At 41.6% G+C, this 27,358-nt stretch overlaps 1 protein-coding gene across 2 annotated transcripts; it reads left to right on the forward strand.

Moving 5' to 3' along the window:
* The first annotated feature begins 2,338 nt into the window (after window positions 1-2,338).
* On the forward strand, window positions 2,339-26,032 carry PIWIL1 (piwi like RNA-mediated gene silencing 1). Of its 2 annotated transcripts, none has more exons than XM_032954704.2 (21): window positions 2,339-2,434; window positions 2,742-2,861; window positions 5,271-5,382; window positions 10,346-10,483; window positions 11,277-11,488; window positions 12,010-12,131; window positions 13,589-13,669; window positions 14,556-14,753; window positions 15,308-15,419; window positions 16,144-16,270; window positions 16,798-16,915; window positions 17,772-17,886; window positions 18,010-18,197; window positions 18,410-18,482; window positions 19,019-19,219; window positions 19,691-19,794; window positions 20,374-20,444; window positions 21,405-21,558; window positions 22,917-23,042; window positions 24,124-24,271; window positions 24,457-26,032. In XM_032954704.2, exons 2-21 carry the CDS (start codon window positions 2,757-2,759, stop codon window positions 24,571-24,573), a joined length of 2,622 nt encoding a protein of 873 aa, XP_032810595.1. In that variant the 5' UTR covers window positions 2,339-2,434; window positions 2,742-2,756; the 3' UTR covers window positions 24,574-26,032. The 2 variants fall into 2 exon arrangements, with proteins under 2 accessions (XP_032810595.1, XP_075923357.1); XM_076067242.1 differs by having other exon boundaries at window positions 10,358-10,483.
* The last annotated feature ends 1,326 nt before the right edge of the window (window positions 26,033-27,358 follow it).

The raw sequence follows: 27,358 nt of genomic DNA on the forward strand, positions 1-27,358 counted from the left end.
GAACTACACTCTACGGAGGAGTTACAGCTACGAAGGGTCAGACCCTCACTCGGGTCCCCGACCACGTGTTGATGCCTCGTAAGACATAGAACTTCCAGCTTGTAGACGTGGAGCTTAAGCTTGTGGAATGCAGCGACCCCGGTCCTTCTCAGGGACCCACCTTATATCCCCCCCCCCCCCCGGGTCGAGGCCGCTCCGCCCTTGGCCCCGCCCACCTTCTCGAGCGTTCTAGCTCCCTCTCCATCCTTCTCGAGAGCTCTCCCCGGACACGTGATCACCCCCCCCCCACCTGGGGGCCTCTCTGTGGACACCCCGGATCACGTGTCTACAGGGTCAACCAGAGTGCCATGGCCCGGGGCAACCCTGCCCCTGGGCCGACACTCTTCCGCTCCCCCTGGTGGGAGCCCGCACTGCACGCTATGGGTGGTGCTCGCACCAACCCAGCGCTCACCAAGCCCCGCTCGGGCTGGTATGCGATGATGGTGCATCGCCCGCCACGGCCCTCTCAGGCCGCCACCATTCGGTGACATCCCCGATGCCACTACATGTGAACAGAGTTGTTTTTACGTGTAGATGCTCCGACTGATTTATAACGGCCTTCTTACTTCTCAACGTTAATAACTGTAATGTCTCGTGAAAATAATGGCTCCATACATCAAAGGGGGATTTAAAGATGTAACGAGCGTATTGATATTGGTGGGAGACACGTGGAGGCTTTGAAAGTAAATGTTTTCTAAACATCCCTATTATTTTAGTGTGGTATCTATAAATACAATTCCCTGTGCAGCTATGTGCTGTAGGTCAGTGACTTGAACATAAAATGTTGTTATTTACACGTTAATAATGTAACGTATTAAAAATAAAGACCGGTTCCACATCGTAGCGTTGCTTATTTATATACTGCATTTATATTACGTTAACAAACCTGTCAACCCCTTTATCAGTGTCCTACCTTATTGCAGACCAATTCAGACCTTATTGGTCACCCCGTGCCCCTTATAAATCTCAACGTTCATCCTACAAAGTCCCATCACAAGGGAGAAACACAAACAAATAGACAAAAACATGTTTTGCCCTTATTGAAACGGCTGTACGCCATATGGACCTGAAAACTCAATTTGCCTGTACAAGAATACGGGGTAAACCGTATGGGTTGACAGATATGGAAAGGGTAAAAGCTATTCTTATATTTTCCATCATTTTGACACTGCCAAAAAAAAGGGTCCGATAGATATAATGTAACGCATCATCCATCAGCGCAAATCACCACCTTGAATTCTCTACCGAGCGTGACTACTCCACATACCGTGTCAACCCATACGGTTTACCCCGTATTCTTGTACATGGAAATTGAGTTTTTAAATCCCTACGGCGTAAAGCCGTTTCAATACGGTAAAAAAAAATTAGTAATAAAACGTCTGTTTGTGTTTCTGCCTTGTGATGCGACTTTGTCGGATGAACGTTAAGATTTATAAGGGGCACGTGGTGACCAATAAGGTCTGGATTGGTTTGCAATAAGGTAGGGCACTGAAAAAGGGGTTGACAGATGTGATTACACGTGGAACATATATCCGTGTCGTGTACGTTATAGCTCGGGTTACCACCCGTCCCGGTTTGACCCGGATAGTGTGGGATAACTGACATCAGTATTTGTGCGGGATGCGTTTAATTGTACCGGAGATATGGTGGGTGGCTGAGAAACATCTCGGTTTGATCTTCAGTGGTAAAGGTGGCAACTCGTATTAAGAATTTACCTGCATCGATTATTCAACATTAATAGCGCAATAATAGACATTTTCACTGTTCAATCCAGAACTGTATCCTAATTAGTTCCATCTACAGCCACTAGAGGCGTCTAAATTCAAAATGTTTCTACATTTTGTTCGATTCTTTTCATCGAATATTCGACTCTGCATCTCAGCAAGTTAAAATCTGAATCGCTTTGGCAATGGAGCGAAACTTTACGCCTGTACAATATACTCCCTAGTTGTACAATAAAGTAATAAACCCATACAATTCATAGACATAAGTAGGTAAAACGCACACTGGAGTTCGGCTCAGCCCAACTAATGAAAATGTTTTCATGTAGTCGTGGCCATTCCACATTTCTGTGACAGGGGTCTGGTCTTACGACCGGACTATCTCTATATACCGTAAAAGTATTATTTTTAAAAATAAATAAATATATAAACACTACGTACATTCACACGAAATTCTAAACACTGCCAATATACATAACTGTCCGAAAAGTAAAATGAACGGGAGCGTAGTTTTGGAGAGCGGGGGATTATATCGCATCGCGGCAGGATACATGAATCGCGGGGCGAATGTGGAGCTGCTATATATAAGGCCGGCTGGGGGTGCTGAGGCTCACACGGCCCGGTGGGGTGTCCTCTTCAGAAAGTCGCGGGCGAAAACCTTGTGAGGCGATAAAGTAAGATTTTTTTTTAAAGAAAAGTTTTCACGTTTTATACCGGCAATCTGGACGCTCGTTTTAATTTAGCGATGTAAACGAAACGTTTTAAAGTTTTCTAAACGCGTAATTTTAAATTCTATTCACCGGTTAGATGTCGCGGTTTTTGGCGCCATTTTAAATTCAACGCGTGTTGGTAAAAACGTCGCGGTTTTCTCGTTGGTCGCTTGCGTGCAAAATTAATCGGTGTCTTGTATATACATATTTTTTTGTTTTACATCTTGATGTCTTTAAAAAAACACACGAATCTTATCTCGCTTTTTTTAAGGAGAGGCGTCGCAAGATGATGCCTGGGAGGGGCCGCGCGCGTGCCCGCGGGCGCGGCCGTGGCGAGGAGGCCGCAGCACCGCCTGCGCACGCGCAAGGCGATGCCGGAGCCTCGTCCGCCGTGAGTCAAGCACGTGGCGTCAACAAAAATAAACAACAACAACAACAACCGCCATTCGCCACTAAGTGGCGGTGACGTCACCACGACGCTTGTGCCAGGCTATGTGCACCCTGAGGCCAAAAATAAACACGCGCGCACACACGCGCGCGCCACGAGTCTCGGGAGAGTCCCGAGTTTCGATTTAGAGCTTTCGTGACACGCAGGGATTCATCTTGTTGGGTTTTCGGCTACATGCGTTGCGGCCCAAACAACGTGAGAATTGTATTTTATTTTATGTTTTTGTTATTATTTTATTTCCGTTCTACGCGACGTTACCGAACGAATCTTGAGAGAGGTTGTTGTTTAGCTAGCGTAAGTCGACGTCTCTCGATTGTTCGCGATGATGACGGGCGTCGGGACGGCTGCGGATGATTTTTAACAATAAAATTTTCCATTTCCTCGCGGATCTCGATGGCAACACATCCCCACTAATATTGGTATTAATTTAAACTCACAAAATGAGTGATGGGTATATATTTCTCTGTTTAACACCTTAGTGCCTAATTACAGACCAATTCAGACCTTATTGGTCACCCCGTGCTCTTATAAATCTTAACATTTATCCTACGAAGTCCCATCACAAGTGAGAAACACAAATAGACAAACTAATTTCTCCGTATTGAAACAGCTGTACGGCCGTATGGACCTAAACACGATTTCCATATACAAGAATACGGGGGTAAACCTTATGGGTTGACGGGTATGGGTATAAATCACTCAAAATTAAGTACGCCTGACAGATTTCAATTGTGTTTTTGTATTGTTGATGTAACGTTCTTACCCGCCCCAACTGGACATCGCTGAAAAAGAGCTTTATAATTAATTGGATGGATGGATTCTTCCAGTATAAATCTGATTGAGAACGAATACTGAATGGTCGATGGGCGTGCTCAGTGATGACACTTTACTGTTGCCGCCCAGAGCCCGCCCACTCGGTGGATAGCCATGCCAATCAAAATCAAACGCCGCCCACTACTGAAAAAGCCCGATCTATGAAGCGCTTTGTCACAGTTACAACAATAAAAAAACAGTAGTGCAAAATTTTAAAAGGTAAAAAATCACCCAATCGTACAACTAAAACCAAATAATATCTTTGATTTGAAGCGTTCGTTACTGCAGGAAATCCATACGCTTTGCTTCTTTCGGTAAAGGACTCCTTCGTCAGCATTTCCCCTGCTGTGTTGGTCTCACCTGATGACGGTTGCTTGTGTTGCGATCGAAACGTCGTGATCCATTTTCTACCTACGTGACTTTTCCGAAAGAACCAAAGAGTATAAACCATCTCCATCCTACCAGGCAAAGTCCACTGTTCTAAGCATATGCAAATACTGTACATACAGGCAATCACGTGGATTTCTCCGTGGTGCTAACTTTAAAAATAACCGCCACTTTTTTCAAATTTTCTTGTGGTTTTCACACCTGATGATTGCTTGTGTTGCAGTCGAAACATGAGAATTTTATTGTTTTATATTTTTTATTTATTTTATTGTTTCCCTTCTACGTAACTTTACCGAAAGAACCAAGAATATGAATCCCTGCAGTCACGAAAGCTTTAAATAAAAAAAATTCCCACCGAGTTTATTAACTTATTTTTCAGAAGCGACGTGGCCACAATTGACAGCTCAACGAAGTGGCTTGTGGAAATTTATAGCAGCCAAATAATCTAAACTCATGTTTCTAAGGCACGTGTTCCGAACAACAGTTGCATGACATACAAGAGCACATTCAAAAAGTGATTCTCAGCTCAAATTGGCATCGAGGTCGCTGCTCAGATCCTGTTTACAACCATGCTGAGCCAGTTGTGATAATCCAGAAATTTCTATGGTGGGGTGGTTAACTCGTAACTTTGATTACAGGCTGCTTGACAGCTGAGCCTCCTGGGTTGTTACAAAATAAATTAGTTTTATGTAAATATTTGTTAAGTCCAACTAATTTTAAAGACCAATGCCAAGCAGAAATTATATAGACAAGCACCTTAAATGTAAATGTACAGGCCTGCGAAGTGAATAAGCTGTCTGCAGAAAATCTTGTTTTGTGTATGCAGACACTTAAGAGACTAATTTTATTTGGTTTAATGCTACACATTTAAAGTCGTACATTTGCACGTTTAATTACTCCATTTCCAACTTTTAAGTGAATAAAAATGTAAACTAAGTTTTCTAGAACGCAAGTTGAATCTGGAAGCTGCAATTGGAAGGTCGCACATGTTCTGATTCACGCACAACTTGAAAACAAACCCCTTTACCTGCTTGCGCGTGTACAATTTTTTTGTGCACAAAATCGCGATGTGGTTACTAAAAGACGTTAGTTTGTGGAAATTTTCGTGTAGGCAAATCTTCAGTGTTCCTAATGGCATGTTTGTGTTTTAAGATGGCTCAACCGCCACCGCTCGCTTCACAACTCGGAGTTGAATCTGCGAGTGACCTTATAGGCAGAGGTCGCCAGAAAGCCACCATGCCCTCTTCCAGGAAGCCAGTCACAGGTATGGTTGCTTTTGCCGCTATAGTCATAAATGTCAGTTACGTCTTGTTTTGTTTTATTGCTTACATTACATTACAGTTGCATACATTACAATACAACTACATTGGTAATGGTGTTATTTATAGTATATTCGTTTATAATGAAGATGTATTGTAATTTCATTTTGCAGAATAAACTTTACCAACATACAAAAATAATGTGAAGAACTATAATGCCATCAACCTCATAAGTCTCAATGAGTCCTTAAAAATTCAAGATGCAAGAGGAATTGAATTGTTTGGCCAATTAAATTTTCAAGGAATATTTTGCATGTGGGAGAAAACCAATACTGTGGAATAATGTTCATAAGATTTGTATAGATGATTTCGTGAAGCTTTTCCTGTATGTAGCAAGTACGAGTGACTCATTTGATAAATACTAATTTCATTGTTATTGACCACCATAGAGCCAAATTTCGATTTAAAGCTTTCGTGACTGCAAAGATTCATCTTCTTTGGTTCTTTCGGTAAAGTCAAGTAGAATGAGAATAAAATAATAAATTGATAAAATAAAATAACACAATAATATTCTCACGACGTTTCGGCCACAACACAAGCGGCCTTCATCAGGTGAAGGGGACGGAGACTGTCTGGAGGACAGCGCTGGAGTGAGAAAGCCACACTGAGATCATGACCTTTAAGCTGTGTGAGAAGAAACAAAGCGCCTTGCCAAAGGAATTAGCATATAATTTAGCATTGAAATGGCTGAGTGGATTAGCTTGTGACTGGTCACAGAAAAGGCTATGTTAAAGTTAAAGCATACACATCTGCAAAGGCACCCCTTGACAAAGGAATTAGCATAGAATTTAGCATTGAAATAGCTAAGTTAAAGTATACACATCCGCAGAGGCACTCCTTGACAAAGGAATTGGCATAGAATTTAGCATTGAAATAGCTGAGTGATTAGCTTGTAACTGGTCACAGAAATAGCTATGTTAAAGTCAGAGCATATACATTCACCGAGGCACCTAGTACAAATCAAACAGGAGAATTTAGCATTGAAATAACTAGGCGAATTTAGCATTGAAATAACTGAGTGATTAGCTTGTGACTGGTCACAGAAATGGCTATGTTGAAGTCAAGGCCTACACATCTGAGCTATTTACAGTAACTGGGTATACAATATATAATGAATACTATATAGTGAACCAATAAAAAATACTAAAATATAGATTATCTCAATGTTATCAATAAACTCTATATTCTCCAATCAGCTGAGCTACCAACAATAAGTCGTTATATATCACAATGCTATATGGCGAAAAATGGGTGGATTCTTACCCTCAACTTTAGCAACACGGATAGCTACGGGTCCCGTTCAGACGGACGAGTTCATCCATGGTTGGAACAGAGGAGGGGGAGAGAGACAGCTGCGAGGCACTGTTATACTCCATGTTGTAAACCATACCATTAACCTTGGTGTGAGAGGTATTAAGAGTAAATGCCAGCGAAAGAGCTGCGGTCTGAAGGTCATCGTAAAATACAATTAATTAAGAACGGAAATGGTTTAAAACATCTTTCCAATGGTTACTAAGCCAGAATCCATCTTCTCGGTTGAAATTGTCTCTGTGCTTGTATATGTGAATGGCCTCATGAACGAATCTCTCATGGTAGCCGGTTGGTTTGCAAAGAACCTCCTTCTTGGAGAAGTCAATGTCATGTGAGCCCACTGAATTATAACAGTGATCTGCCACGGCAGAGGAGTTCGTTCTACTGTGTTTCAAGTCTGCTTTATGTTCGCGGATGCGGTCCGAGATATGTCGTTTGGTTTCTCCAATGTAGCTACTACCACAGAGGCACTTCAGTTTGTAAACACCTGGGTACTGTATGTCTGGAACAGCATCTTTTACAGATGGAACTAGTTCACGTATTTTATGTACTGTGTTGAATCGGACCTGGATCTTGTGTTTATTCAGGATTTTGGAGATCTTTTTAGTGACTCTATATGTGACTCTATATTCTCCAATCAGCTAAGCTACCAACAATAAGTCGTTATATATCACAATGCTATATGGCGAAACTGACGCCATCCAGACTGCCACTCTACGCCCAACCTTATGGAAGAGGTACGTGGATGACACCTTTGTCATCTGGCCACATGGCCAGCCTGCTCTAGACCAATTCCGCGGCCACATCAATTCCATACACCCAGCCATCAGATTTACCATGGAGGTCGAAAAAGATGGCAAACTACCCTTTTTGGATGTCTTAATTAAAAGGAGACATGGTTCAATGAGCCACTGTCTACAGGAAAGCTACCCATACAGATGCTTACTTGAAACCGGATTCCCACCACCATCCATCCCAGAAGAACTCCCTCATCAAGACTCTATACCATAGAGCCCAATGCATTTCCGACCAGGAACACATTACCAGTGAACTCAAGCACGTACACCAGGCTCTCAGGGCTAATGGTTACTCCGACTACACAATCCGCAAAGCCATCACTCCAGTCATGAAGAAGGATCCTCTTGTGGAGCCACTCAAAACCATCACCTTACCCTACATTGCAGGGGTCGCTAAAGAGATCTCCAAAATCCTGAATAAACACAAGATCCAGGTCCGATTCAACACAGTACATAAAATCCGTGATCTAGTTCCATCTGTAAAAGATGCTGTTCCAGATATACAGTACCCGGGCGTTTACAAACTAAAGTGCCTCTGTGGTAGTAGCTACATTGGAGAAACCAAACGACATATCTCGGACCGCATCCGCGAACATAAAGCAGGCTTGAAACACGGTAGAACGAACTCCTCTGCCGTGGCAGATCACTGTTATAATTCAGTGGGCTCACATGACATTGACTTCTCCAAGACGGAGGTTTTTTGCAAACCAACCGGCTACCATGAGAGATTCGTTCATGAGGCCATTCACATCTACAAGCACAGAGACAATTTCAACCGAGAAGATGGATTCTGGCTTAGTAACCATTGGAAAGATGTGTTAAACCATTTCCGTTCTTAATTAATTGTATTTTACGATGACCTTCAGACCGCAGCTCTTTCGCTGGCATTGACTCTTAATACCTCTCACACCACGGTTAATGGTATGGTTTACAACATGGAGTATAACAGCGCCTCGCAGCTGTCTCTCTCCCCCTCTGTTCCGACCATGGATGAACTCGTCCGTCTGAACGGGACCTATAGCTATCTGTGTTGCTAAAGTTGAGGGTAAGAATCCACCCATTTTTCGCCATATAGCATAGTGATATATAACGACTTGTTGGTAGCTTAGCTGATTGGAGAATTTAGAGTTTATTGATAACATTGAGGTAATTTATATTTTAGTATTTTTTATTGGTTCACTATGTAGTATTCATTATATATTGTATTGTATACCCAGTTACTGTGAATAGCTCAGATGTGTAGGCCTTGACTTCAACATAGCCATTTCTGTGACCAGTCACAAGCTAATCACTCAGTTATTTCAATGCTAAATTCACCTAGTTATTTCAATGCTAAATTCTCCTGTTTGATTTGTACTAGGTGCCTCGGTGAATGTATATGCTCTGACTTTAACATAGCTATTTCTGTGACCAGTTACAAGCTATTCACTCAGCTATTTCAATGCTAAATTCTATGCTCATTCCTTTGTCAAGGAGTGCCTCTGCGGATGTGTATGCTTTAACATAGCCTTTTCTGTGACCAGTCACAAGCTAATCACTCAGCCATTTCAATGCTAAATTATATGCTAATTCCTTTGTCAAGGCGCTTTGTTTGTTCTCACACAGCTTAAAGGTCGTGATCTCAGCGTGGCTTTCTCACTCCAGCGCTGTCCTCCAGACAGTCTCGTCCCCTTCACCTGATGAAGGCCGCTTGTGTTGTGGCCGAAACGTCGTGAGAATATTATTGTGTTATTTTATTTTATCAATTTATTATTTTATTCTCATTCTACGTGACTTTACCGAAAGAACCAAAGAAGACACCATAGAGCCATCGAAACCAACAGGTGAAATATCTGCTCTGGGCTTGTGGACTTACTGGACATCTGTGAAAAAGAACAAAGTTCATCAGGTTTCTCCAGTCTAACTAAAGATTATGATAAAAAAACATTTTTTTATAAAACATTAAAATTCTCACGACGTTTCGCCTGCAACACAAGCAATCATCATCAGGTGACTTTACCGAAAGAACCAAGAATATGAATCCCTGCAGTCACGAAAGCTTTAAATCAAAATTTAAAGATTGAGTTTTAGATTTGTAGGCCTTCACTGTTTCCCAATCTATTAAAGCAATTTTAATAAATCGAGTATAAACGACCTTGTCACCATGAAAGGCTAGAACTCGGAAGCTAAGCAGATTCCATCCTGTTTAGTGCTTGGCTGGGATACTTTTGGAATATCAGGTGTTGTAGGCTTGGACTGCAAGGTGGTCAGGAGAGGGTAGTATATATGGATATTTTAATCTGCAGAGTTTTTGAGTATTCTCTCATGTGCATTTGGATTATTACATCACTCCAGTTTACTCATGCCGAAAACTCGTTTATGAACTTTGAAATCCTCCGAATGTAGGATTGTACAAAAAAGTATTGTGGCTCAGTGAGGCTTTGCTAGCTATATGATGTGTATGCGATAATATATTTTTGGTAAATATACGAATAAGAAACATTGTATTTAAACATTGCTTGGAGTAAAATTTTTATCAAGTACTAAGCTTACCTATTTTCTTTCTTGTGATTAACATGGAGCCTGATTCTGGATTAACTTCAGGTATGTGTTTTAACATTTTGTCCCGTTAATTATTTATTTTAATATTTCATCGAATTATATTGGCCAATTAGCTTTAAAATCAAAACACCGTACGAAAATATTACAAAAAATTAGAGATGTGAAGGAGTTTCTGTTCAGTGAAGGCTAACAATTATTTATCGTACAGATGTACAGTTTTAATGTGTAAAAGTACTTTTGTCTTTTTCCCCTCCTATAGATGTATCTTTAGTGTCAGCAGGCATGGAGGGGCTGATGGTAGTGGATCGCGGGGGCCGCCGTCGTGGCCAGATGCAGGCAATGGATGTCGGCTTGATGACTCGCCAGACAATGGAACATGTCCGTCAGTCTAAGACTGGTGAGCGTTCATCATCACCACGATCCTTGGGGAGATAGCCCGGAGGTGTCCACTGCACATTTCGTCATTTGTTTCCACTTTCCTCTTGTCTTATGCCAGTATGCTCAGGTAGTGCAACATCTTTCTGACACCAATCTTATGTCGTCAAGCCATTCTCCTTTAGGTCTTCGTCTCTTTCCGGTTCTTCCATTTTGCCGAACAACACACTTTGAGCGTTCACACAGGCACAATTATTGGTCACTAGTGGACAGCCCGACCTGCGGACAGAGTGACATGATGACATGTGCCACCAGACCCTCGTGAGATATAGATCACTTACCTGACAGTACTCACCAGCGATCAACTCGCACGACTTACCACTCTCGAGTTGATACAAATCTATTGATGCCATGGCTCCCTCCGCCCCCATCCTCACCCCTCCACAATGGCACATGCCTATCCATTATATGATTTTGAATTGGGCCTGTTGGGTTCTTTCAATTGGTGGATCGGATAAGCAGTATTGGGGTCGATAACATTAATAATTAGGTGAAGTGTTAATTTCCTTTGAGTAAATTTGACCTCGTTTGCATAAACCAAACATAACATGCCACCACCATTGACCTCGGAGTTTTCCTCCAAAAAATACATACAGGTTGGTAATTTATAAATATATTGTTAGCTATGTTATTAATCATAGGGATGCAATTGCATGTTCTTAAATATTTAAAAAAGACAATGATGTATAGGATTAAGCTAAATTCTTTTTACACGTTTGTTTTCCCCTGCATTCCATTTGGAATGTGGGTTCCAGGCTTGTCAGGTCAGCCGGTCAAACTACTGACCAACTACTTCAAGTTAATGTCGCGGAAGATGTGGATGGTATATCAGTACCACGTGACATTCAGCCCAGAGCTGGAATCCAAACGTCTGAGGATTGCGCTGTTACATGAACATAATGAGCTGCTCGGTGAAACGCGAGCCTTTGATGGCTGCATTCTCTACTTGCCCAAGAAACTCGAGAAGGTAAATTCTGCGGTCACTTAACCCTTTTTCTGCAAGTTGTAAGGTGGGTCCCACTCGCCTTTTGAGTCTGGGAAAGCGCTATTGGCTCGCCGTTGTTTTTAAAGACATTGTACGCATTGCAGAGAACTCTTAGCGACACAACCGCACTCTATGATAGCTGGTGCCAAACTGTGCCATATGCCCTTCTGCATGTGCATGGTTTTCTCCAGGTCCTCTCGCATACCAAACATTTGTTCATTGAAAATGCTAAAAAAATGCATTTGGGCAAGCATTCCAGTGGAGGACCAGTCTGAAAATATCTGGAGACTTAATCAGAGGGCATTGTTTTATTTCAACACGTTCTCTTCAGATGCTCAAATATTTTTTAAAAAAAATTTTGATGGCCAATTTATGATCAATCTGTATAAGTTGAGACTTTTGAGTAGAATTTTTACAACATGAACATGTACTGAGTTGCATTTTTGACATCCCACATAACATTATAGTGACACATGTGTGATGTTTTCCATGCATATATTCAGGTGAGTGAGGTATGGAGCAAAACAAGACAGGAACAGAAGATAAAGATCACCATCACTTTGACCAACGAACTCCCACCATCATCACCGACTGCCATTGTGCTGTTTAACATCATCTTTCGCAAGTAAATAATGTAGCTCAGGTCTCTCTTGCTGGAACATTTGCAAACTGTATATTTTCCCTTAAGCTCAGATATACATCCCATAATTGTTTTAATCAAACGGTTCAACCATATGACCAATGAATTAAATATTTGCCCTTTGATGGATAAACAAACATTTTTTAAAAGTGTAAATTAAATGTACCTTTCCAGATTGACCCCAAAACTCATGGCACACAAACACCCCCACCAGCAGTCGCGAATGGCAGCAATGCCCTGCACTGACTGGTTCCTGCCACACTTGGCCATTCATTTTCCATGTTTAACGTTTATCTTAACATGTAAACTCATAATCACTGCATAAGTAGTCCTCACTGCAGCTGCATCGTCGTGTCTTGCTGTCAGCTTATAAATACCTGTAATTTAAGGAAAGGAAATGGTACCTTTTAGTATTCAAGAGATGGATTTTTCAGCCTAATTAAATCTTTGTGGGCCAACAGTATGCCTTTAACGTGCTACTGGAAGGGGACATAAAATGTGATTACAGTAAAACCTTGGATTGTGAGCATAATTCATACCGGAAACGTGTTTGTAATCCAAAGCACTCGTATATCAGTTGTGATCACGTGACGCTCGGCAGACAAAGCGTATACGTACTACTCGTATTGCAAGATCTCGCTCGTTTATCAAATTAATATTTATTTTAAAAAATTTGCTCGTCTTGCAAAACACTCGCAGACCAAGTTACAATCCAAGGTTTTACTGTATTATTTATCTACTAGCCTTTTGCCCGTCCAAGGACGGGTGTATATTGGAGTAAATGTGAAATATTCAATAGAAAAATTGTTCAGCTCATGATTATTAATGGGGGGGGGGGTGCCCCATGTGGAGTGACGTCACTCACTAATGGTTATTGGGGAGGGTTGCTACATGTGGAGTGACGTCACCCGTTCATGATTAGTAATGAGAGGGGTGTGGCATGTGGAGTGTGCGACCTTGTGCGTTCGTGTAAATTTCCACGTGGGCATGAATATTAATAAAGGGGGGGGGCCTCTTTTGCAGTGACGTTACGTACGGATGTAGCACTGCGCTGCGTAGATTTTTTTACTGTCACTTTCTGTAAAGAAACGTCATTTGAAGCGATTTTGCGTAATAAATTATTTCACTTAGCTCGACCTTCCTTCTTGTACAAATTCACCCACTCATGAATATTAATGAGGGGGTGGGCCTCATGTGGAGTGACATCACGCGAGGGGGTGGGCCTCGTGGAGTGTCATGTGTGGGACACATTCTTGGCTCATTGTATAAAAGACTTAACTTAGTTTTTGCTTTGATGGTGTCATGTCGCAGGGAATACTTGGTACATTATAATTTCAATAAAAATGCAAATTTATTTGTGGATAAATGTCATGGGACATTTTCATTTCAAAATAAATGGTAGTTGATGTGAAAGGAAGTAAAACAAGCTCATTTTTTTAAAGGGTGCTGAAGATGGTCAACATGCAACAGATTGGACGTAACTACTACAATCCAGATGATGCATTCACCATTCCACAGCACAGGTACATTGATCCCATCACTCCTTACTCTATATAGCCAAACTCAATGATGGTGGCACAATGCTTAATGTCTTAAGCCTTTGTGTGTCTGCAGAGAAAGATCTTTGTGCCAGATTGTAAATTCTGCAGTCTTAAGTCTGTTGCAACAGTAGAGAAATGTCAATAATGATCATTACAATCTAAAATGTATCGCTTGGTCCAGTCAAACTTTACCCCATTGCGGGTTTTCTCATCGTGGATTTTACCACGCAAAATGTGTTGAGGAATAGTTCGTCAATCGCACCCCCTGTGGTTTGATTATCCACGGGGGACTGCAAGATTCTTGTCTGCACCGGAAATAAGTACTGTACTTGAACTGCACTGCTCACGATGATGCTGCCTCGAAAGGAATACACATGCCTTGTCTCCCACAGTTAGTAAAAATCTGTTTTTGTTACTTGTTTACTGTGCATATCTTTATTTTTTAGAGTTACCTTTACATGTATGTGTACACTATTGTACACATGTTTTTCCCATTCTATAAATTTACTGTCAAAGTTATATTTAACACTAGAAAATATTAATCATAGCTTACATTAAACGATACATCCTGTTTAATGTTTGGGTTAAGGTAGGGTAACATAAAACATAATGAGGGTTAGGTTGTCATATTACAAGCTGTGAATGAAACCAAAATTTTCCCATACGTTTTGAGTTTGCGGATCGCGGATATGCCGATTGCGGCTATTTTCAAGAACGTAACCCCTGCGATGGGAAAAGTTTGGGTGTAATTAAAATGCGGGCATGTCCCACTTGTCAAAATAACGCAGTAGTAGCCAGACCTTATATTCATTGTGATTTATGTTTTCATGTTGACATTTTTGTGACTTGTGTCCTGTGTTTCTCCTAGGTTACATGTCTGGCCCGGTTTTGTCACCTCCATCATGTGCTACGAGTCGGATGTGATGCTCTGTGCAGACGTCAGCCACAAGATCCTCCGGAATGAGTCCGTTCTGGACTTCATGTATACCTTGTTTGAGCAAATTGAAGAGCGACATTTTCACGATGCCTGCCAAAAGGAGCTTGTTGGCCAAGTGATACTCACAAGGTAAGGTCTTATTGCTGCAAAATGTGAGCTTTTTGTTTGTAATTTGCAATACATGAGAGCATAATTTCTCGTACAAGCTATTGCCATTCCACTAATGGATTAAGGCCTCTCCACCCTTAGCCAGTCCATGGGGGTTAGTTTGCCCATATTTCAACACGTTGGTCAGTGTGGTGTAGTGAAGATATTGAGCGTAGATGTGAGAGCCTATAAAGTATAGTACAAATTAGGATTTTTATGCAGTGCCCTCTGTTGCCTATAACTCCTGTATTTGTGTCTAGTGATCAACCAAGAACTTTCCATAATCTACCCTATTTAGTTTATGAGATATGATGAGATATAGGTGCCTTCTGGGCAGTTTGTTTATTGAAGATTATTTAGAAAATGCTTTTGAAATCCAAGGCAATAGTTTTAATAAGTTAGTATAAGATTATGAAATGGTGTTTCTCGTGTATACATAGGTCAGAATAATACTATTTTTTGCTTAGGAGCAGTTGGTAATTGTACCCAATGTGGCACCTTTATGAATTTCAATAACGTGAATTGTTATATTGCAGGTACAACAATCGGACTTACAGAATTGACGACATCTCTTGGAATAGAAATCCAAGCATGACCTTCCTGAAGTCGGATGGCACAGAGGTAACCTACTATGAATACTACACAAAGGTAATGTCTTCCTTTTTTTATTAAACATGTACTTTATATTTGATGCCATGTAATACTGGAATAACTTCTGGGTTGAACTTTATAGTGCTATCATCAGGGATTGATGAAATGAGTACCAGTTTGTGGAAAGTCAGTATCAGTAATTCTAGCTGCCCCACAATGGGAATGCAAATTTTTCAGCACTAGCTTTTATGGTCCACCAATGAATATATAAAAGCATTGCTGCCATTGCTCATTAGAGTTGTGATAAATCATTTGATCATTTATCTGGCTTCCAACATCCGGTGGTCTGATCCAGCGAAACTTGCAAAACCGCTCCCAAAGGCTGTGATTCAGTCCGGCAATCGGCACCGTGCGCGTGACAAAAAAAGTAGCTTTGCTTGATTTCAGTTTTGCATATATACAGTACATTACACACTACATAAAACTTAATGAAAATACTGCACATATATGTAGAATCTTAGAGACTGGAGTGGTAAGTATGGTACAGTAAATACGTTACCTTTTGAAAGAAGTAGGATATTTATCTTTATGCCAATTTCATATAGTAAACAAATTTAAAACAAAAAATATAACACCTACAAACATGATGTCAATAATTTGCAAAAATAAGCTATTTTAAATAATGATGTGATTATCTGGTGTTTTTGAAAATTGGCGCCCAAAGCCGCCGGATAATCAATGACCTGTAGTTGTGTAAAATCTTGTCTCTTTATTACCAAAGCACTACAGCCTGGAAGTGAAGGACATGCAACAGCCACTGCTGATCAGCCGCTCAAAGCGCAAGGACTCGGTGGGGAAGACAGTGGAAATAGAGCTGCACCTGTTGCCTGAGATCAGCTACTTAACAGGTGGGGGTTTTGTTGTGTTGAAGGGTTTCCTCCCAGCTGCCACCAGCGAATAGATATACACTTTATGGGAAAACCCCACAGTGTGATTGGGAAAAATAGCTCTGGTGCTGGTGTGTGAGGATAACTTTGTAGACAGGTTTCTATATCATGCTACTCTTGACATGTTTTTACTTGCTGTTAAATTTATATACCAAAAATTTAATTTCATTGTTTTTAGCACAACTCGGAAGGTGTGCATTATGTTGTACTGACATGACAGGAAGGTGTGCGCAGCTTAGGAAACCCTTAAATTACAAGGCACGTATTTTCAAAATTGACTGCAAGTGTGTGTTGGTGATATTCCTGTTTGTACTCCGTTTTGTCGGCGAGTATTTTTTTATGCTTGCACCCAATGAGCATGTGTCTTCACGTGGTGAGCCTTTAAAGTCTGGCATTGTTACTGGGTAATTGTTGGGAGTGTTGCTCAATTTATTATTGAGAATTAATTTCGTTGCAAATTTGAGTTCAGCAAGCGCGGTGTTTTCCAGGTTTGAGCGACAAAATGCGTTCAGATTTTCATCTCATGAAGGACCTTGGCTTACAAACACAAGTTGGCCCAGACAAGAGGGCAATGACCACGCAGAAATTCATTGAAAAACTCCAATCGTAAGTTCTGCACTGCAACGTAAATGTGGAATGAGGGAGAAAAATGCATCTCCATACTGTTTTTATGGTTACTACCATTTATTGGCAGCAAAATTTAATAGGCAAATGAGTTGAGGATAAACTGGGCAATAAAGACCAATTGTGTTTTGGCAATTTCTGATGCTGGTTAACGTTACACAATGATTAATAAGTGTGTTTTTTTTGTATGTTAAAATGTTAAGTTTACCATTGCCTTGTTATTAAAAGTTTAAAAGTGCAGTTTGCTGGTCTCATTGGACATGTTGCTTGTGCTGTCATAATTGTAGGTGCTACTTAACGATGCGCCTTAAAGACATACTACCCTTTTCACCAATACACCACTCGATGAAGGCCTTGCCATTGTTTTGATTTTACTTCATGCTGAACAGTCTGGGTTGATGAAGACTGGTAGCATAGAGATACGGTTCAACTTGATTATTCCCTTCTGCTGCATGACTGGTCAGTACCAGTTGGGGAAGTATGGGCCAAGTTCTCAGGACAGATATCACACTTCTTTGATTGTTAGCCACGGTCAGAAATCGAACACAGGTTGGGTTCATAGGAAACAGTGGTGGGCGGTTAATGTACTGCATTATCAACTTCTGCTCGCAAGTGTTAATTACCTTCCATGGCTGGCATCCGTGGAAAATGATAATTAAATTGGTCCAGGACCTTCAGCTGGAGAATACTCTCCTGATTAGTGTGGTGAAGCATGGTCAGACGACATCCATAATCGAGAAGTGCAGGGATGTCTTCATCACTTGGTTGACAAGGTTTCTGCACAGAATTCAAACTGTGTGCATTAAATAATTTCAGAATTGTGTGGTTCTGCATGCAGGAATCCCGAGACTTGTAATGAGTTTGCAAAGTGGGGCCTGTCATTCGATCGGCAACTGCTGAGCTTGACTGGTCGCGTGGTGCCTTGTGAGAAGCTTTATCAGAAAGATCAATCGGTAAATGTCCACGTTTCATTTTATTTGTGTTTAGAATATGTATACTGGATGCAATCATTCAGTTAGTGATTGGAGTACATGGTACCGAGATTGTTTATTAGTTGGTGTATTTTTTGTGGTTAGTACCAGTATAACCAGAGACAGGCAGACTGGTCGCGGGAGTCTCGTAACATGAAGCTGATGACACCCATCTCGTTGGAAGAATGGATGTTGCTTTTCACGCACAACAACAGCAATGAAGCTCGTGCCATTGTAGATAACCTGATGCAGGTCGGCCCACCCATGGGCATGCACATCAACAAGCCGGAAATGTGAGTGTCCGGATGATGGAACAGATTATGTTTTAAAATATTTACTTCCAAAGTATGTTCCCTATTTTAGTATACCACTTGAGTGACCAGATTTACAAAGCTGCTGGAGTTGTATGTATTTAAAACCTTGTTCTCTGGCTACAGTTTTGTTTTGTGTTTTTTCTCACGTGCCATGTGCCTGGAATAAGCAAAGTGTTTTTTTCGTCTTTAAGGTTTGAAGTTCTGGATCGCGCACAGTCATTTGTGCAAACCTTGCAGCAGAATTTGAACCATCACACCCAGATGGTAAGTGGGATCCTCATTTTAGTCACAAGTCTAATATTGGTTTTGTGGTGCATTGTTAAGAGGACAATCATTGGAAATATTTTTTTTTAATGCTGCAATTCAATAAAAATGTGTTTATTAGTATTTTGAAGGAGGGTGGGGAGTGATGCAAAATAATACTTAAGTTTGTACATGTGGTTAATAGTCCAGTATTTGTATTAACTAACAGCCGGCACTTGTTTTTGGACGTGTGACGGCTTGTCCCTCCTGGCAGCCAGTGAGCAAAACTTTTTGTTAATGTATATGATAGAATGAAGGCATGTCCTGCGCTGTTGTGTGGGATACACTGCCAGAGTGGTGGGTGGGGGGGGCATAGCATCAGCATGCACTAATCCAGCCCAACGTTGTGAGATGCGGGTGATGGTATCACCACGCTTCTGCACTTTCCCTTGGCAGGCAGGAATCTGGGTAGCAATCCAGGCAGAAAACTTTTCTAGCATAGTATAAAGTGCGAGAATATAATCTGTGCTTTTGTTTCTAATGTGGAATGTGATCAGGTTATGTGCGTACTGCCAACGATCCACAAGGGAAAGTATGATTCGATCAAGCAGTTCCTATGTGTGGAACGACCGTTCCCCAGCCAATGTGTTCTCGCTCGGACACTCAGCAAGCCACAAATGATAAGGAGCGTTGCGACAAAGATTGCATTGCAGATGAACTGCAAGCTTGGTGGAGAGCTGTGGAGCGTTGAGATACCTGTAAGTAGACTGCATGTTGTTCGGTTCTTTGTGTTTCAACAATTGCTTACCCTGATGAGGCTTAACACGTACTGCTTGCTATATGGAAATAAGTTGCTGTCATTTGTGAGCGCTAATGTCGACATATCCTATGGCTAATGAAGAGCTTCTATTAGAGAATCAGTTGTGATTTAGTAATCCGGTTGCCTTGTCTGAGAGTTGGTGAATGTTAAGATTTGGTCAGTATAGTGTCTTGAAGTAATGGGTTGTAAACAGTTGTGGCAAGATGCTGACAGAACTCAAATATTGTGACCTAAATTGGTACACAATTACATATCTGACTAGTGTCTGCATGGACTATTTTATGTTTCCCAGGTGGGTTTGTTAACCTGGCTTGTGTTTCAGTGATCCTGTTGTACAAGCAGTTTCTTAGATTTATACCAAACACATTTCTCTTTGGATGTGCTTTTGATCTATTTTTGTGGCATACAGATTAAGCAGTTGATGGTGGTTGGAGTGGACTCGTACCACGATTCTATTACACGTGGGCAGTCCGTCTGTGGCTTCGTAGCAAGTCTCAACCAAACTCTTACCAGGTTAGTAATGAACAATAAATACTTCTAACCGCCCTTTGTGATACCGATGCTCATTCCTATATTAATTGAATATAACCTCAGGTGATGTGCGTATTGTTAGGCTAATTTTAAATATGATACTGGTAGGAACCTCCTGGTTGCACCAGCCCAAAGGGGATTATTGTGTCCGTCCGTCGTGCATCCAAAAATGGGAGGGGTGTGTCTGGGTGGGGAGGGTCTGGGTGGAGAGGGGCTGGGTGGGGAGGGGCTGGGTGGGGGGTGGGAGGGGAGGGTCTGGGTGGGAGAGGAGGGGCTGGTCACCCCGTGGTGCCCTTATAAAACTCAACATTTAACCTACTCATGCCGGCTTGTGTCCGCCCTCAGTCGGGCATATTTGTGGAATACATCACGTGCCGCCGTTGACCCTGGCCATTGACCGAGCAACCCAACGTTCCTACCAGCTCCCTCCGCAGGAATGTGTTAACTTTTGAAATGTAGCTCTGATATAATTGACTTAAATTGCTCACTGTGTGATTGACTTTCATTTTCGCTGCTTAATTTTCTCAGCTTATCTCTATTGTAAATTGTCTGTCCATACAGATGGTACTCGCGTTGCATTTTCCAGCATGCTGCTCAGGAAATGATTGATGGACTCAAAGTTTGCATGCAATGTAAGAACTTTATTTCCCTCCAGATTGCAAGCCATTCTAATGATGTAATGATTTAAATACTTAAGTTTTAATAATAGGGTTTTTCCCCTTTTTTTCTGGCAACGAAACTGAAACCTTTTTTTATAAGGATTCATGTCTGCATTAACCACAATACTTGCAGTCAAAATGCAAACAATAAACACACTGATAATATATGCATTGTCCTTGAAACTGATTGGTCCACACCAGAGACAGCTTTCTTCAGAGCCTGGTCTCAATTGGTGTTAGACCAGATGACGCCTTTTGGCGTCTTAACACCAATTGAAACCAGGCTCTGAAGAAAGCTGTCTCTGGTGTGGACCAATCAGTTTCAAGGACAATGCATATATTATCAGTGTGTTTTTTGTTTGCATTTTGACTGCAAGTATTGTGGTTAATGCAGACATGAATCCTTGTAAAAAAAGGTTTCAGTTTTGTTGCCAGAAAAAAGGGGAAAAACCCTATTATATTTTGGTACTGGCAAAGGAGGTCCAATGATACTTAAATTTAGTTGTAGTTGCATATGGTATTTTCTCTAATTTGAGGTCGGTACTGAAAAGGGGGTAGGTGTGACTCCTTACCATTTTTCACCAAATTGATCAATAAAATGTACGATTAATCACTCAAGTCGTTGTCGACCATGATCAATATACTATTGGATGAAGGCATCCTCAAGTAGTTGCTATCTCTCGGCTCTTGCAACGCAACAAATCACATGTTGCTTATATACATATGCTTTGTGCGCTTTTTGGCGTTTATGTTTTGGTTATCAATGTCTATGCGTCCATAGCAGGCAACATTCTTCTTTGAACACATAAGGTAGTCGTTAAAAGCTGATTGGGATAAAAAATTATTAAATAAGAGGCACAATTGGGCAGGTTGAAGTGCTTTTACAAAACTGAACTTAATGATGTCTATAAAGTTATATTTGTCTTTTTTCAGCGGCAGTGAAAAGGTGGCAGCAGATCAATCGCACTCTACCAATGCGCATTGTGGTATACCGTGACGGTGTGGGGGACGGACAGCTGAGTATGGTAGTCAACCATGAGGTTCCACAGCTACTCGACTGCCTAAAGAGCCTGGGCACTGACTACACGTATGCCCCACTCGTCTTGCCATTCTTTGTGTTGAGACAAGTTCCTCTGTGCTCTATGGATTCAGCATGCTATAATAACTCTCCACAGCTGTTTTTGCCGTTAATCCTCGTCACAGTGTTTTCACGAGTTGGCTACGGAAAGTGTTTGGGATTGAAAGTTAATAATGTGCATGTATTGCTAAGTACAGGAAAAAGCTCTGTTATGGGCAATGGAGGGTACCGGTTAATCAACTATGCCAGTTATCTGAGAGTTATACTAATGGTTCACCAAACTTTTCAAGAAAGAAACTAAGCCTACATTTTATCTATGATATAAGAAATAATATACTCTTTGCAGAGGTGCTCTCCAGTCAGTTGCATTTCTAAGTTGATTGTAGAGAAGCAGTGGGGCAGTATACAGTAGTGCATTATTGTATGTACAGTACAGTTAAACAATTAGGTTAGGCAGCACATGGTCCAGTCAGTGTCACACTTAGAACACTACACTTAGAGAATGTACGACTACCCTGTTTATATAGTGTACTGTCACGATACAGTACAAACTCTTGGTTCTTTCGGTAAAGTCACGTAGGTGAAAAAATAAAAATATGAAATAGATATAAATAAATCATGACGTTTCGATTGCAACACAAGCAATCATCATCAGGTGTGACAACCACAGCAAGGATTTTTTTTTACCTTCAGAATGTTTTCCTTGCTGTGGTTGTCACACCCTGATAATGGTCACACCCTGATGATGATTGCTTGTGTTGCAATCGAAACGTCGTGATTATTTACTTTTTATCATTTTTAAATAGCTACTGCTGTGGTTCCTGTTTTTAAGCGTCCGTAAACAATAGATCTATGAGAAGCGCACAACAAGGTGCCGCGGATGGCTATCGGAATATTTTCTGGATACGTGAAGGAAGATTTGTATTGCCGTCTATGACGGGTGCCAGTCAATAGATTATTCCGGATGATGAAGTGCCAGGTAACAGAGCTTTTCTTGAAAATTAACGAAGCATGTTGGCCTTCTGATGTAGGTGGGGTTCTCCACACCGCCAGTTTGCAGCCCCCCACATCTTGGGAGTGGCCCGTTGAGTTATGATCCTCCTGAAAGATGAGGCTCGCTCAGACATTAAGGGATGCAGATTGCTGAGACGAAATTTAAACGAGCTGAGAGAGCCGTGGACGATATACAGATTAGCGATCACATGTGTGCAGATGTTACAACATGATAGCATGTGACAACGAGGTCTGCCAGGACTCCCATTTTTTACTGAGGCCCTCTGGTAAATATGGTCGAAGCACGCTAACATGTAGTTCCAAATGTATATTATTTACAATTGTCCTTATTTTTTCTTCTTTGGCTAATGAAGACCCAAAGTCACTGTGGTGGTGGTGAAAAAGAGAGGCATTGCTCGTTTCTTTGAGTTTGGAAGGAGCGGACTGCAAAATCCATCGCCTGGCACGGTCATTGACACTGAGGCTACGCGTCATGAATGGTGAGCTGCCAGTCTCAATCTGTGTTTTATCATTGCAGACCTGTGCTGTAGTTGCGCACCTGTAAACTTGTTAATCGCGTGCAAAAATAAAACCGTTAACGTGCAATTTTTTTACTTGTTGGTTAATGTCAAAATACAACTTGGGTGTTATGCGTCTAAATCTTGATTTGCATTTCACAACACGAGAACAAGTAAGTCCAGTGGACCACGGGAAGAGTGGGGGAAAGGAAGAATTTCGGCAGTAATTTAACAGGGCCAGGTAGTCAACAGCATGGGTGACGGGGGAAAGGGTTTTCAAGACTACGTGGGTATTTTGTTGACATTGGGCTTTTATTACAGTCATTTACGATGTGTTGCTATCGTTTTTGCCTTGATAAATCATGAGAAATTGGTAGGAATACGCTATTTTTGAAAGGAATTGACTGGATTAGCAACTAGGCATTAATATTACGGCAAATGAAGCATTTTTTTATAACAGCATGTGACCAAATCATTGCCCAGTATCAGGTTTTGGAAGCACGTTTGAGCCCAAGTCGTGCTTGGATGCATATCTACCATGCATAACATAACAGGCTGATGGGATACTTGGTCAGCAGCACATGGAAGTGCAGATAAACAATCCATTGTTGTACTTGCATTTCTATGCACCTACAGTGCTCCTGCATGAATCAACCCTCATTGACTAACATAGTGAAGTATGGTCAAGTAACTACCATCGCAACAGGGAATGGGGAGATGTCAAAGGGCTGTGCATATGTACAGTAAAACCTTGGATTGCGAGCATAATTCGTTCCGGAAACGTGTTTGTAATCCAAAGCACTCGTATATCAAAGCACTCGTATATCAGTTGTGATCACGTGACACTCGGCAGACAAAGCGTTGACGTACTACTCGTATTGCAAGACCTCGCTCGTTTATCAAATTAATATTTATTGCAAATTTTGCTCGTCTTGCAAAACACTCGCAGACCAAGTTACTCGCAATCCAAGGTTTTACTGTACAGTAGCATGACAAGGATAACACAAACATGACTCCCAAACAAATATTTCTTATGTCCTCTTACAACGGCCGTTTCCCCAAGGTATGACTTCTACCTCGTGAGCCAGTCAGTGCGCCAGGGAACTGTGACACCCACGCACTACAATGTGGTGTACGACACCAGCAACATGAAGCCTGACCACATGCAGCGGCTTGCCTACAAGATGTGTCACCTTTACTACAACTGGCCGGTAGGGGGCTGCATTGAGTTATATCGGAGGTTAATTATTGCCAAATAAAAATGACAGCGAATGAATCGAGATGATTCGATGACCAAATGTTTTAAATATTTTTTTTATTTCTGGATTGGACAATATCGATTTATACCGTTGGTAAATATTGCAACATTAATTTCAATGTTTTCTTTATCTTGCAGGGTGTCATCCGCGTGCCAGCACCCTGCCATTATGCCCACAAACTGGCCTTTCTTGTTGGGCAAAGCATTCACAAGGAGCCCAGCCTTGACCTTTCCGATCGACTGTATTACCTTTAAGACATCGTATCGGGTTCATGGCTATGCGTGGTAGTTGGATGACAATTTCCGACACGTGTCAGAGGTCCTTTAGAGAAGAAAACAAAATTAAGTAATGCTTCCTCAGCTTGAAAGATCTTTTAATTTCCAAAGTTGAATGGTCAAAGCTTCATTCTGATTCGAAACGATACATCGGCATGTGAAATTATATAGCAAAATATTCACATAGAAGTATAAATAGTTATATAACCAGAGTGATATCTTATGAGTGACATTTTGAAAGGTCATCCTTTATGGAATTTAAATGTTTTGTTCAATTTGAAGTTGTTTGTACAAGAGGCATGCTAAAGATCTCAAGGCATTTCGCAAGAGTATTGACCATTGTGTGCTGGCGTATATAGATAGGGACTCTACTTACAAACGACTTCGGATCTTGAGTTCTGTTCCCAGGTCCAACTTTTTACACCTGTCGATTCTAAACATGCACGGCATGTACACTTCACACGGGGAATTACTTTAAAAGTTGTATATCCTGTAGATGCCATTGGTTCTTCATGTTGTGCAAATATAGATGCCACTACTGCCATCTATTGTGCGGCGGTTGAACTTATGACTCGAAATCCGAAGAGGCAACTTGGACATATGAATCTTATAGCGGGACCCCGGGGTCCCATAAGCCCCTGGCTCTCGAATAAAATGCGTTACGACGTCATTTTATGTCTTCCTCTACACGATGTGCTAATCAAAGTTTTTGGTTTCTTTTGGGCATTCGTCCTCGCTGCGCTTGCACAACATGACAACAGAATTATCCGCACCAGGTGGATCGCGGCGTCGAATTGTTTGTAACTCGAGTCCCCCTGTACTGGGCGTCTGAAAAAGAGCATCGCTCATCGGATTCCTCCAATTTAAATATTCTGATGGTCCGAGTTTGAAAGATTCCAAAGCAATTCAAATATATCTATGGGTCTCTTTTTTTACTGGTATCAAAATGATGGAAAAGGAATGGGCTTTATGCTTTCTAGCAGTAATACACGTGTGCAAGATGTTTAAATGCCGATTGCAAGCATCAAGTCTGCATTCACCACATTGCTCTATGATGTGCACACCAACATGCTTGATAAAGTTTTGTCTTTGAAACTGATTGGCCTGCACCAGAGACGACTGTCTCCCCCACCGAAAAGGGTTAACCTAATTTGTTCATTTTGATACGGGGGCTGGGGGGGGGGTTCCGTAAATATAAGTGCTTAACCTGAGCTGTCGATTTGAAGTTTGCATTGTCCACCTTTTTGCGTTTTCCAGTGAAGAGTTGAACTTGTGTATGCCTTGCTTTATTACATGGTCTTTCCCTTTGTGTCTACTAGTATGAGTTAAGTTACTTCTCAGTATTCTGAAAATAACGTCAACGTTTCTAAAAAAAGTATTTAGAAGTTTAAATGCAGTAACCAGTATGTTCTGTTAATAAAGCAATGTTGAAGCTGTGTGTCCATGGACGCTTTTTATTTATTTGTTTACCTTTGTACTATCATGTTTTTTTGTAAAGTAACGATTTGACCCGCCCCCTATTGGACATCTGTGAAAGAGCTAATCGAATTTCTACAGTATAAATACATGTTCTGATTCTGTAACCCGAGTACTTTCGCTTAATTTAAGTAGAAACAACCGATGGAATATCAGACATTAAGTAAATCTAACACTGCACCTTGTGCTATGTAAATCTACTATGCTGGAGTGCCGTTTATACATACTGTTTGTGTGTATATGGTTGTAAGTACTTTAAATGCTGTGTACTGTTGTGCATGACAATGTCAATACCTGTACTACGGTGTATACGTTATGTAGAGTTGTATCTACAAGATCATGTGTACTATATTTACACAGCTATATGTGAAGGATATGTTAAAACAGGTGCTCGAAGGTGTGGCGTTCGACGTGTACAGGCGGGCAGTTTATAACGTGACCTACGTTTAATGGCAAAGATGTACGCGATTGCATACAAAGGTGATGTTTCAATGGAGCAAGTGAGGGTGGAACGCGTCTGTTTTTACAGCCCTCGGCCCAATAGCTGAAAATTCCACATTCAAATGAGTCCTATCAGCGGGACTCGCTGAGGCTTCGACAATCTCGAGAACATCGGGGCTTTGTGCGGTCCCCAGGATGTGGAGGTCAAGCTCCTACCCGCCGGGTGGGGTAGAGTCTTAAGCCGTGTTCGCATACCCGGCCACTTAAGAGGGAAGCTTCGCGTCGTCCGTTAGCTAAGCGAGCCGGGCCGAGGTTGCGCGTTCATCCTCGTCGCGTGCCCGTCCGGGACTCCGCCACTGCACTGCGTGGAACGTTGCGGGAACGTCGGCGGCGGTGGTGCGGGAGGAGTCGACTGCGGTGCCCCCCCCCTTCTCCCTCCTGGCTCCAGCCCCTCGCCCCCCCCCCCTTTGTCTTCCCAATGCAATGTTGCCTCATTACTTTCCAGCCCTCCCCAACTACGACCGGGCCGATCCCAAACCCTCATCCGTCTAGTTTTACTGCATAACTACACCACTTACAATAACTTGATTTAAAATTATCATTCAACGTAAATCGTATAATTGCTGTAAAGCGCCTTGGTAAAGGCGCTTTATGCATATCATTAAGATAAGGACAACCACTTGAATTCCCGCACATCGGGGTTACTGCAGGGACTGCTATACTTACAAACGAGTTAGGTTCCAGAGGTCTGTAAGTCCAACTTTACTCCCGTCGATTCCAAACATTATGGGACCTTGTCAGTATTAAAATACAACAATAGGTTTTATCCGTTCTGGCAATAGAACAG

This window comes from Petromyzon marinus, chromosome 15, assembly GCF_048934315.1.
Source record: "Petromyzon marinus isolate PM22_M1 ecotype Great Lakes invasive population chromosome 15, UKy_Petmar_22M1.pri1.0, whole genome shotgun sequence".
In the NCBI taxonomy this organism is placed as follows: Eukaryota; Metazoa; Chordata; class Hyperoartia; order Petromyzontiformes; family Petromyzontidae; genus Petromyzon; species Petromyzon marinus.

Coding starts and splice junctions, on each gene's coding strand:
- PIWIL1 (XM_032954704.2), top strand. CDS start 2,757: ATGATGCCTGGGAGGGGCCGCGCGCGTGCCCGCGGGCGCGGCCGTGGC. Junction 12,132..13,588: donor TTTAACATCATCTTTCGCAA/GTAAATAATGTA, acceptor ATTTTTTTAAAG/GGTGCTGAAGATGGTCAACA. Junction 23,043..24,123: donor GAGGCTACGCGTCATGAATG/GTGAGCTGCCAG, acceptor CGTTTCCCCAAG/GTATGACTTCTACCTCGTGA.